General features: G+C 42.7%; 1 protein-coding gene across 1 annotated transcript; it reads right to left on the reverse strand.

Moving 5' to 3' along the window:
- Positions 1–3,527: 3,527 nt before the first annotated feature.
- On the reverse strand, positions 3,528–12,044 carry znf592 (zinc finger protein 592). The gene is made up of 9 exons (XM_040162617.2): positions 11,725–12,044; positions 9,057–11,266; positions 8,615–8,793; positions 8,343–8,516; positions 8,097–8,256; positions 7,447–7,707; positions 6,095–6,207; positions 5,871–6,012; positions 3,528–5,750 (listed from the first exon to the last, which is right to left on the reverse strand). Exons 2-9 carry the CDS (start codon positions 11,244–11,246, stop codon positions 5,241–5,243), a joined length of 3,729 nt encoding a protein of 1,242 aa, XP_040018551.1. The 5' UTR covers positions 11,247–11,266; positions 11,725–12,044; the 3' UTR covers positions 3,528–5,240.
- Between the last annotated feature and the right edge of the window lie 881 nt (positions 12,045–12,925).

Consider the following 12,925-nt stretch of genomic DNA (forward strand, 5'->3'; position numbering starts at 1 on the left):
AACTACACACTGTGCTGTTAACAAGTTGCTTTTAGGACATAGTAATGCGGGCAGTTTCAAACATTACTTGTGTAGTATCTTGTATACTGTCATCTTTGATACCGTCACTTTTTGATGATGTCACCAAGGTGGTGGTTGTCCCTGCAGTGGTCCTGCCTTACCCCTGGCTTAATAATCCCCAATATGAGAATCATTTCTGTCATAGGAATTGAATGTACTGTTCATCTTTAAGTTGTTCATACTGTACACACCTACTTCTCTGCTGTTTGTCCTCAGGTTTCTCTCAGTTGAAGGTTTTTTTTTTTTTTTTTACATTTGGGGGGTTTTGGATTAGGATGTTGCATGTTTACAGATTGTAAAGCTGAACAAAATAACATGATTTGAATTGAATAAACACGTTGACCCAAGGAATCTGCAACTGAGGGGTGCTCTGCGCATTCTGACTGAGGATGAGGGAGATGCAGCTGATTTCAGGTACACTCTCCCAATTCCAGTGGCTTGGAGACTGATCTTGTTACAGAATCTGAAAATGACCGTCCAATGATTCAGAAGAATGGGCTACAAACAAAAAATTCTAAACCACCTTGTCCATGTTGTTTCTGCACTTTTAATTACATAGTTTATTTCCCTGAAATACATTTCATTGTTCTATTGTTTTAAATTAGGAAAAGTGTTATATGTATAGTGTTGTGTTCAATTTATAATACATACAGAATAATAAATTAATGTGAATGTGTTCTTTTAGCCTCTATGATCACTGTTTCATAGATATTAAATGCTATGCTATGCTCCTCTTAAGGTATGTAGCCTCATTGCTCACTATTATGTACATGAAATACTATGAGGTTAATCACTATTAATAGAGAGACACAGAAGAGGTTCAGGGGGCTCTTCAATTTAATTCATAGTAATTTTTGTGCATTTAACCTGGACGAGGACCACCACACTGATTATCAGCCTCTTGATGTTTGAGAAACAGGTTTGTGTGTATTTGAAATGTGGTCCTATACAATAAAATCTTAACTTATTAAATATATTATATTGACATAACCTAAATATTAATTGTTACTGTATCCAACCTCTATTATGAAGAGGAAACCATTATAAAGCTAATGCAGTGTTATGTAACCACAGCCCTGAATTAAATGTTCACCTCAGAAACGTTTTATGTGTTTCTTCCATCCAATATGAATAAAAATTAGATGTACACCTGTCAGTGTAATCCAGTAAAGTTTAGCAGCACAGCAAACTACAGCTGCTCCTCTTCATCTGCTTTAGAAAGATGTTTGACTGTAAAAGAACTCTGCTCTGATCCACTGAGATTTTTTGCCTAGGTATTTGACTTCTGATATACAATTCTTTTATTTTAAATGAAAACGAAACAAAAGCTTGATTGAAAAATACTTAACACTCAAGAAATCTATTAAAATACATTAGCATAAATATATATATACACACATATTATATATATATACACATATATGAGTTATATGTAAGCAATATAATTTGTATTGAGAAACACAATTTTCTTTTTGTAGATACTATTTCCCCTGCCTTAGAAAAAACACGCTCACACGGCACGGATGACGCAGGGATGCTCAAAAGATTACGTGCTAATCCAAATAGATGTGGGTACACATGTTTGTGTTTGACCCAATATTTTAGCGGGTCTTCACTCCGAGGAATGTTTGATTCAGCCAAATATCGGGTGGTCTCCACAATAAAAATAAACATCCATAATTACATCCATAATACAAATGACAGACTTTGCCTGCCTATTACAAACCCTGTTAGAGGAAATCAAATTGAAGTGCTCCCACATCTCGGAGCGACCTCTCTTTGCCACAGGTTCCATTGTAAATTTGCTCTTTGCTACTAATACTCGCAACAACACTGACTTTGACTGTATCAAACCGACAAGCCCGAACCCTGTTTCGAGCCCATTTGAATCAAATCGAAGCGGTCACGTGACTGTGCGCCGGACCGAAGCTTCGGACGTCACTAATCACGTGATCAGCAGCGAACGAACCGAGCACCGATACATTTGCTTCGCCTTGCACCGGTTCATATTTGGACACAGGCTTCGAAGCAGGAGGGTCGGAGGTAACGACACCACCCAGCGCTGCGTCTCCTACAATGTGAACCTTTCGGTCGGTGCGGCGTTCAAAACACACCTTCAGTTCTTCGGCCCTTTGTGTTTTGCCGCTGCAGGGGTAACCGCACAAAACTATAAGAGGCATTACTGCTACCGAACAACGCAGCCTAAGGTTTGATGAAAAAGCATGTTGGCACTTTCAAACGGATCTGGTTTGTTATTAGTTTACCATTAACCGCCAACAGGAGGCGCCACTAAGCTAAAGGACGTAACGCTTGTCATTGAGGACGGGGGTAAATAAAACATCATTTATAAAACAATCGCGGTAAAATATTTTCGGTTAACAGAAAAACCTATTTTCATTCCAGTCGTTTCTTTTTTAAACGCAAGATACATTTTTGACATAAAGAAGATCATAGCTGATAGTCTTTCTATACCTTTTTATTGGTAATTATACATTGGGTTTAAATAACTGCACCCAAGAACAGAACATCAGCATTATATTAACCTATATGTTACATATCACATTGAAAACGTCACCATATTCATATATCATAGCTTTAAAAGATTTTTTTTTTTTTAAACCCTTGTCTTCTTCAAGGGGTCTTCATATTGTTAGTGTTGGTTCTAATGTTCGTCAAGCAGGACGCCCTCCTCCTCTACATGTATGGAAAAGAATCAGCTGTGAAGTCAAGGATTGGCTATAATAATAATGATAGATTAACAGCATCATCATCTTACACGTTCAATGCATGTTTCTGTTGGGTTTGTTGGGCAGTTTTCCACATCTGGAAGAGCAGTGCTTGCAGGTCTTCCACTCGGTGCAGACTAACGGCCCTGTCGGTGGGGATCTTTACATCTTCAAAGGCAGACTTCATTAAGGGACTGTCCATAACACTTTTCTTGCCCATGAAATGCCCTTAAAACAAACACGTCAACATAAACTGTTTTTTAACAGTGAAAAAAAATCTGAATAAATGAGCCGGGATAGTTCTTTTTGTCTTACCTGTCGCCCAGAGATTCCCCCTTGGAGTCATCTTGATCTTTGAAACTTTATTTCTCAGTTCAGTTAAATCAGGAGTCATTGAAGATGTCATTGCAATGTAGTAGACAAGAATGAAAGAAGACAGGAATCCTGCTCTGCAGATCTTTGTCAAATTGCCTTTCATTCCTCAAACTTATTCGGTGTGCAGCTGGTTAACTAAGATCTCTTTGCTCCCGTTACTTTGTGGCCAGGCACTTATAGTGGGAGAGGATGGACTTTATATTCTAACGTGATGAGGTCATCGGTCGTTGGTTTCTTATTGGATCCGGGATGGATGACTGGTGTCAATCAGACTTGCTATGATGACGATAAATTAGATGACCTCAGTTCAAACGCACAAATGATCACGACCAAATACCATTTCAACACAAGACAAAAGAGCAGATAGATAATTAAATGCACCAATTTATTTGTAGGTACTTTGACGTAAACATCACAGCCAGGCACATGTGCCACTGCATGCTGAACAGACGTAATGGCTTAAGAAATGCTGAGAGTCGTGGGGTTCATTGGCTACTTATGTACACGTTACTTTCCTACTTGAGACTTTGCTTTACACAATATCAAAAGTACAAATACCTTTCAACAAGCATTAAAAAAGGAACAAATAGTGAGATTCTTTTCAGTTTCCGCAGTTCAACAGCTGCAGCTGGGCAAATGAAGGATGTAAGATTACAGAGGAACAAAGTGCTTACACAGCACTTAAATAGAAAAGTTCACTTGCCGGTTAAGTCAATATGACCATATAGCCTTGACGTCATTCCCAAAATAATTTATAAAATTCAATTATGTGGGATAGTACATTTCACAAACTATTTCTTCTTTACATTGCACTGAGGTTACCTGCAACTCCTCAACTCTTTTTTTTTTTTTAACAATCACTGCCATTAAACATGGAGGTAGGAACTGTCACGTATTCAAAACAAATCAGGGAGGTGCTGCTTTTACAAATCAGGACGTGCAAACCGAAGTACCCTCCGCTCGCTGCGTCATTCCAAAATCATTAGAGAATCAACAAAATCTACTGATCACGCTAGTAATGTTATCATCATTAGGTCAACAGGTCCCGATTTAAAAAAACACCATCTCCAATATGCCGCCAAACTTCACTTTCACACACCTGCTCTGGATCCTCCAGAACAATGTACCCTGATTTGACATCAACGTTCACTTGCCTGAAAAATACAATTGTGGCAATTTGAGGTATTTCCAATACTGCTGCACCACACACACACACACACACACACACACCACCTTAACACTCGTTCAAAAAATACACGTAAAAAAGCACAGATTTGGGACAACACATCCACCCATGACTCAAACACGTTCACCTAAAGACTCAAAAGCATTTGCCAGCAAAGCAAAATGCGTAAATACGGAAAAGAAAGTCTTGTTTTTGTGTGAAATAAAATAAGATGATTGTGTAGCCTAACTTCAGTAGGCTTTGCTTAGCAAGACAACTCATCTGTATTTAAATCAGGAGTGTTTTACAATAAACGGTTTACCAAGAATGCAGAGATTTGACTTTAAATGAACACCGAACTATAGCATGTTTTCTAATAAGTGGCAACTACAAATCTAGCTTTGTACTGCAAATCATTCGCAACAGTCATAACATAGAAACTGCAACCTGGATACCATTCAGGAAATAATGTGCGGTATTAAATACAAAAAAAGCCTTTCAAATAAAAGTTGATGACAAAAAGGCCAAAATCCACCTCTTCCCTTTGACATCGATCAATACTAAAACTAAACACTGACGACCTTGCGGTGTCTCGCGACAAGGTGGATGGAACATTCGGGGAAAGAACAAATAATATCTAGAAGAAAAGCTTCAGGTGTAATACGTCTGCGTGGCAAGATTAATACATTACCAACATGCAAAGTCAAGTAAAAGCCATCGAAAACTTAATTTTAATTTGTCCTCTCATTCATGAAAATAGCGCCCTTTATTAATCGTCAAGGATGTGCTTGAATATACTGCACAGCCTCTGAATAACTGAAATAAAATTGAATTGAATTGGCCGAACATGCAGAACATCAACCCCTCTTTACGTTCACATGAACACTGAAGATACTAAAGCAGAAGGAGTCTCCCTACGGGAGAGATGCCGCCTGTATCGGAGAGTGTGCGCCTTGTTTCACATTACCGTCCGGGGTCTCGTCACAGGGACCCGGACTCGCTCGCTCCGCTGCTCGCGGGGGCTCAGGTTCGTTCGGCCCCGGCAACAAGTCACCGACCTCGTCCGTGTCCGCTGATCTAACTGGCTCATCAACCTGCACCTTCTGCCTCGACCGGGCCTCCTCTCCTCTTTTCCCCGCCCCCTCTGTTTCTTTGACTTTGTGCACGATGAAAAGATGTCTGTTGAGGGACGACGGAGACGTGAAACACAGGCCGCAGTGACGGCACTGCGGGGTGCTTTCGTCCGTTTTATGCTGCGGTATGTGCCGCTGGAACTGTGCACCGTCATCTGTGACGAAGCCACATTTTGAACAGCGGAACTGAGTCTTGAGACGTTTCGCTGGAGGAGCGGCAAGACCGCGAGCGCCCTCCCGCACCTGTGCTTCCACCTGTGTGTCCACGGCGGGTCGCTCTGATAAGAGCCCCTGCAAAGCACAGAAGCCGCACACTTAAAACAATGGGGATTAGTGAGATTCCTAACATTTGATTTGTGCTTGCAGTCATTATTGGTCTTTCTGTTAAACAAATCAAATGGAAATAAATACCTTGCCAAAAGCCTTTTTTGAATCCTGGACGGTTGTTTTCGGCATTTGGCTAAGATCCGGATTTTTGATTCCGTGCATTAAACTGATGTGGTTCTTCAACATGACGCTGGTGGTGAATGTGGTCTTGGTGTCTGTGCAATACCTGAAGTGTACACAAGATGGATGCAAATTTCAATCATTTGATAAGCTGTGACAGCTGGGATTTTCAAAGATCAAACTCTTACCAGCAAGTGTAAATTTTCTTTTTTCCATCATGGTCACTGCGAATGTGTCTTCTCAGACTGGTTGTAGAGTTGAAAGACTGCTCGCAATGTCGACATGGATACTTCTTAACTGACTGTTGAATAAAAAGATAAAAGAAAAGGTGTGTTAAAATAAGCTTCAGAGATAGTAATGAAATGTTCCTTCCGTGGTAATTATTATCTTCTAATGAGTTCATAATCTACGGACAGATAAACATTAAGAGATTTTCTCTAACCGTAACTAATAAACTGTATTTGTCACATTAAAATGACATCCATCTCAAATGTGCCACGCTTCGCTAAGGAGGGTAGTTTGAAAAACTATTACCTGGCTGGCTGGCTGAAGTACAAATTAGAATCTCGACGACCAAATTCAAGCAGTTAATAAACATGGTGTCATGAAGATGAGAATTACCAACCGTCAAGAGTCAAGACAGCATGATGCTTCAATCCATTAAATCTACACACTGACCTCAGGAAACCAGACACACTGTCCCCAGAACATTACCTCATTTCTGAAAGGAGTATTTTGTAGAAAATTCTAATGAGATTCTTTATTAGTAATCAGTATGTGGATACAAAAGGAAAATAACAAAACTGTAATGCAAGCTTTAAAAAAAACAACAACACAGAAGACACCACTGGAGCCATATTGAAATATCTAGCATCCAATACGGTATCTAGTCTCATAATGAAAACTTAATACAGCTCATTTCTAAATGGTCAACCTTTGACCGTTTGACAAAACAGATAACTAACTAAATATTAATATATATATATATGTGCATTTTCAACATATAGCAGCATGTTGTGCATTTTTCATTTCTCATTGTATTTACTGTACTGCTGATATTGCACACACATTTCCCCTTGGGGATTAATAAAGTTTATATCTATTTATTTATTTATCTATACATGTTACTACGGTGGTTGTGTTCTAAACTTTAAGCCCCGCTGAAAAAAAAGGTCACCTAGACTCAATACTGTAACTGAACGCGAGGTTATGCTGCACAGCCAGTGTTACTAGAAAGCCTCAAAGTAAAAAGCTAGGAGGTTGAAAAACGGCCGACGGTAATGTGTTGGGGCGTGTGACAGAAGTTCCTGTGTGCGTCCGCATGGGCCGATAAGCAGGTTAATAAAAACGTCTAACTGATGTAATCATCAAATATGGATAACCCCTCAAGCATGCTAAAGGAAAGGGTTATGACCAAAAGGGTCGTTTTTAGTAAGTCAAGCTGCAGCAGGGTAAGCCACACCTTTCACAACGCTGTGATACCTTATTACAAGGGGGCGCAGTAGCCGTTCACGTAATCGAGTCAGTCATGACCTCTCACCTTCTTGTGGTTGGTCTTCACGTGAGCAACATAAGAGTCCCGTTCAGGGAACCACTGGAGACATTCGCCACATGTCCAGCCGGTGGGCTTCCCACGAGGGCTTCTGTCCCGCTCAGCCTCTTTTCTGGGGGCCTCTGTGTGTTTAACCGGGCCCTGCGTCTTCTGTTGCTGAACAGAATTAGCATCCTGGTTGCAGTCGGGATTGTCCGTCTGTTCACTTGTCCGTTCCGTCTCTGCTGTCGTGTTTCCTACGTGAACTCCCTGCAGGAGAGGAAATACATGGAAACCCCCCCGACATGAAACAAAGTGATCACCTTTTGCACGGCTGCAATATACAATTCCATCACAATAACCATGGCCCAAGTATCCAGTTGTTAACTTTTTTCTCATTATGAAAGTGTGAAAATGTACTTAGCGGTTTATATTGTTAATTCTTAATTGTATATTTTCATCTTATTTTTCTTCTCTCATATTGCACCAAGCCAAATTCCTCCATGTGTAACATATGTGGCAATAAATGGCTTCGGATTCTGATTCTAAAAAAATGTAACCAAGTTCTTAAATAATTGCACGATGAAATCCAACCCACAAATGAATGCAAGATAAATCCACATTTCCCTTACGTGAGAAAAATGAAAGAAATAGCAAACCTTGAAGTGATGCATTAACAACTGCTTTTGTGGAAAGACCGAGTTGCATTCGGGACACTTGAATACACACGTAACACGCTTGCTGGCGTTTTGATGGAAATGCTGCAGCAACGACTGCTTTTTCTTGAAAACCGTCTCACATGAACACTTAAAGATTGTCCTGCAAAAGAAAAAGAAAGCAGCTCAAATTAACCATAAACATAAATGTGCGACCTTTAAGCGTCAGATCGTGCGGTGCGGACTCACAGCGGGGACACTTTGCTTCCGCTGTGTTTATTTTTTAAATGCACTTCGCAGCCGTCAGAGGTCTTGAAGGCAACCGGACAGAGGGAACACTTGTAAAAAACGTCACAGTGTTTCTCCTCGATGTGAGTCCTTTGTCCTTGAAGGGTTTTGAACACCATATCGCAGTGAAGACATCTGGATGAGGAGGAAACATAATAACACTTTTTGTAACACTCTACCAAACGCTTTGAAGGCCTTCTGTTTTTGTTTTTTTTCCCTGCTTGCTTACTTACTTGTACCAAGCTTTGCGAGCATAGTGCAGACAGTTTTCCCTGACATGTTTCTGTATGTCTGCAGAACGACTCTGGGCGCCACACTCGGGACAGCAGTAAGGGGACTTGTGTGCGTGGATGCGCTGGTGAGCCCTAAAGCTGCACTTGTTGGGCAATAACATCGAGCACACCTTGCACATCTGAGAAACGAGAGCAGGGTCAAAAAGGACTAACGCAAAACATGGAAAATATAAACGCTGGTCACCAAAGCCTTTAAAAGGATAACTAGTGATTTTATATAATCTTCTTGCCGTCAACAAATCCCATTTAAATATATAAATACTACCATTTTCCAACATATGTCTTCAGTAGGAACACGGAGGTGAGCGACGCAGGCTTTCACCGGGGATTTGTTGACAGACACAAAAACATCCTTCAACAATTCAATAAAACATCCACTCACAAGTCCTTCCACTTCTTCTGCCGGCCTCTGGTAGTGGCACGCCAGTGCTTTGTGGTCAGGAAACTGCTTGCTACACTCCAGGCAACGGAGCCGGCGCCGCATGGCGCTGTCTGGATACAGGGGCAGGACAGGCTGACCTTTACGCGACGGCGAGTCGTGAGAGTCCACATTCACGGCACTCTGGGGCACAAACATCAGCTCCCCTGCGATGGGTTTCATTTGGAGCTGCGTGCACTGCATCACCACGCCGCTGTTCTTGTGCTCCCTCGCATGCGCCAGCAAGGCACACTTGTTGAAGAACACCATTGTCTTTCCACAGTGTGTGCATCCGACTTCAATGTGAACACTCCTCCTGCTGTAGTGATACGCGAGGCTACTCTCCAGCACGAAGGAGTCCCCGCACTCGAGGCAGCAGTACCCGCGCGCCGGTAGGTTGATGTTGCTGTCTGGCGGGGGGTTCAGGTCGGGCACGTACGTAGGCACGGCATTGGCACGGTTCAAGAGTCTGTTTAAGGTTACCGCCTCGGTGTTGGGAACGGACGCGCGAGCAGCACACGGGCCGGCCGATTTGAGTAGGTGCACGAGCGGGACGGTGCTGTCGGCCGCGGAGGTCGGCGCGCGTTGGCTTTGTGGATGAGGCGTGGATCGCGCCGCCGCGGAAGCAGCGACGCTGTGAGGGACCAGGTTCAGGCTAGCTAAGTGCATTGCTTTGGGAAGGAAACTGGTGGTACTTGTGTGGCCTCTTGTGGCCGAGCCTCTCTTTAGTTTCTGCCCCTGCTGTGCAGCAGAATGCTTCACCAGACCACCAGTCTTATGGAATAAAGTGGCACAATGTGTTGCGCCTGACCTCCGGGAGTTGACCCCTGATTGTTTGACTAAAGCTCTTGGTGAAGACGTACTTGCCGGCGTACGTTTGGTTTGCGCGCCAACAATCCTATCAACGGACGCATTTTGAGACTGACGAGGAGACACGTTGCAGGAAGAATCTTCACTAATCAGACTCTGCGAGGGAGAAGCTTCATACGCGGAGTAATTTTCATCGGTTTCCGAATCAGGCAGAACGCTGGTGACTGTACGCTTGATCTGCCCAGTTGTGGTTTTGATGGTTTTAATTCTTACCCTCGGTATGGCAGGGGGCGACCCAGTTGCCACCGCCGGGGATGCTTTGCCACTACTGTCACTGCATATGCTTACGGGACTGTCGGAGGGTTTCAGTAACCGTTTCACAGCTTCAAGTGGACTCTGCGGGGATATAGGCACGCTGGCGGTCGCTTTCGTAGAGTTATTCCGTACAGCGGAGGACTCGCTGGGAGTTTTCTGCTCGCTGGGATCTTCTCTAGCATTTAGAGCAACCAGAGCCTTAAGGCAAGAAGATAATTTAGATGTCTGAGATTTGACATGTGGATAAGTAGGGGCATCCAATGTGGTTTCCGAGTTGCCGTTGGGCTCATTACAGCTCCGGTTAATGCCTGGTGGGGGAAGTGCACTGTGTAATCCAAGTGTTTTATCTGTCACGCGGTTGTCAGAAGACTCTTCGCTTGTACTTCTTTGCTCTCTACTCCTCTCAGTGTTCATGGGAATATAGTCCTTTTGGCAGTCATCGAATACGCTGAAGTCCATTTTGGGGGGATTTTCCAGGATGGAAGAGTGTACAAATTCTGAAGCTTCAGGGAAACCGGGTCGGTCTTGTTTTGGATGCATTTCATTTCTACTGCACAGAGTGTCTTCAGACTCAGGGCTGGAGATGGGACTAAAATCAGAAAGTGTCTGGGAAAATATTGCTGTTCCATCAGGTTTGGGATGAATAGACGCCTTTCCAAAAAGCTCTCTTGAATGATCCCCATTCAAACCAGAGACAAACGATTTAGAAAAGCAAGTGTTGGTTGCCTCAACAGAGCATGTGGAGGTCTCTTGTCCACTGAATCCATTTTGCGAAGCCGGTTCGAAATCTTCCAACGACTCCTGGCGACTTGTGTTTTTCACGATTACACTTACAGCAGGAATATCTGCTGCTGTGACAGCTTGGTTACTCAGTAAGCTTTCGTCGAGACACATCCCCGTGTGTTTCAGCGGACTGTCCGTCTCTTCGTGGCTTCCCTGGATGGGCTCCTTGGCATCCAACCCAGTGGCATCTGGGATGTCAAATGCTGCCAGCAGATCATCGAAGTCGGGGGTTTTCATGTCACCCATGGCTGCACGGTCGCATTAACCTACGGAGAACATACAGAGTTAGTTAAATGCCTTGTCTTTCAGTTTACACAGTAAGCATTACAGGCAAGGTGTGAGTAAATGTTGTGTGTGCTAACGTTAGCTTTAGCTGCCAAGTCAAACGTTACCAGCTTCGCGGCTAACGATAGCGTATCAAATAGATCATGCATTAACACATTAACACAAACATATAACGTTACATATGAACACATATGCACTTAATGCAAGTAACACAGCTTTACCAAGTATTCACGTTAAGTATTTAATAGGCCGAACTAGCTACATTCATGTTGTTTAGTTGTTGACGTAACGCTAGCTAGCAAGATAGTCAGCTAGCCCAGAACCTTCATCACGGAGCCAAGACAGCAAGTTAGCAATCTAGCAAAGCAACACGCTATTGCGTAAATAATTTTTGCCAAACTAGCAAACTCGCCACTGAGTGAAACACGCGTGGGCTTACCATTTGATCCGGTTGTGTTTACCAGCTCTAGTTAATCAGCTGTAAGGCTAGTAAACTGTAGACGCTTAGTGTTGGCTAGCTAGGTTTGTCGCTAGCAGGGTTTCATAGCTAGGCTACGAGCTAATAGCTACTAGCGTTAACTTCGTTTTCCTGTTCCGTTAGTTAGGTGACTCAAGCCCTCAGCGATGTCTTACAGACGGGAGGCGGCTCCATAACCGCCTGGTGACTTCCCAGGCCTGGAGCACGCATTAGTGTTAACATATTAAGGCCTCTGGTAAAATGTATTATGGACCCCCTAACTAATCCATACGGGGCAACGTGAGCTTCCCTGGTGAAGTCCAAATAAATAAAATGGGGAACATTGCACTGCACACACTGAGATTTAAAACTCTGTCCATGATTCAAATGCTGTTAACTATGTGACAATTCTGTGGTGTTGCTCTGGATGCTGTGTGTTCTGCTTAGCTACAGCCATTACACTCAAATTCATGATAAATGATTGAGTTCACCAGCAAAACATGACTCCTTTGTTTGGCTCCCCATTCTTCAATCCGTTTTGACTGGTTGCTTCAATGGCGTTTTGTTGCTGTATCATCCAGACATAAATAGAATAAAGCATGCATCGATACCAATATTGGTTGTTCTTTGCAGCCTGCTGTGCTGTACACCTCATGGTGGTGTAATAGAGAAAGATGGTTTTATTGTTTTACTGTTTGATGGTAATAATCAACACCAAGGATTTCCTGGCAAGCTGCATGAATACTGATTTGAACTGCTAATTAGACCCATCAGTGTTCATTCATTTGAATACATCACTACTCATACTGTGATCTGGAATTATATTAAACATGAACCTGTCAGTTTCCCTGTGTTATTTTCTTCTTTCTTTAAGTATTTACCATTTATGAGCTACTGTCACTTGACATTTTTTAGTGTAATTTACCAGTTTAATTTGGGAAGGAGGCACATGTTTTCAGTTTTAGGCTAGCAGGATCTATGACTTGAGAATACGCTGCTTCATACCAGAGCGAAAGCCTCTCGAGAAGGAGTTTGTTGTGGATATCCTGTAAGACAAGGGTGAGGGTAACTTGTAGTAACACTGGTGTACGTCATGCTCTTTCTTCCCGCTAATCAGCCTTTGCCGTGGTGACACATATCCCTGCACTTTTGTATCAGATTCCTTGTATGTCTGACATATTAT

Source organism: Gasterosteus aculeatus, chromosome X (genome assembly GCF_964276395.1).
Source record: "Gasterosteus aculeatus chromosome X, fGasAcu3.hap1.1, whole genome shotgun sequence".
Taxonomy (NCBI): Eukaryota; Metazoa; Chordata; class Actinopteri; order Perciformes; family Gasterosteidae; genus Gasterosteus; species Gasterosteus aculeatus.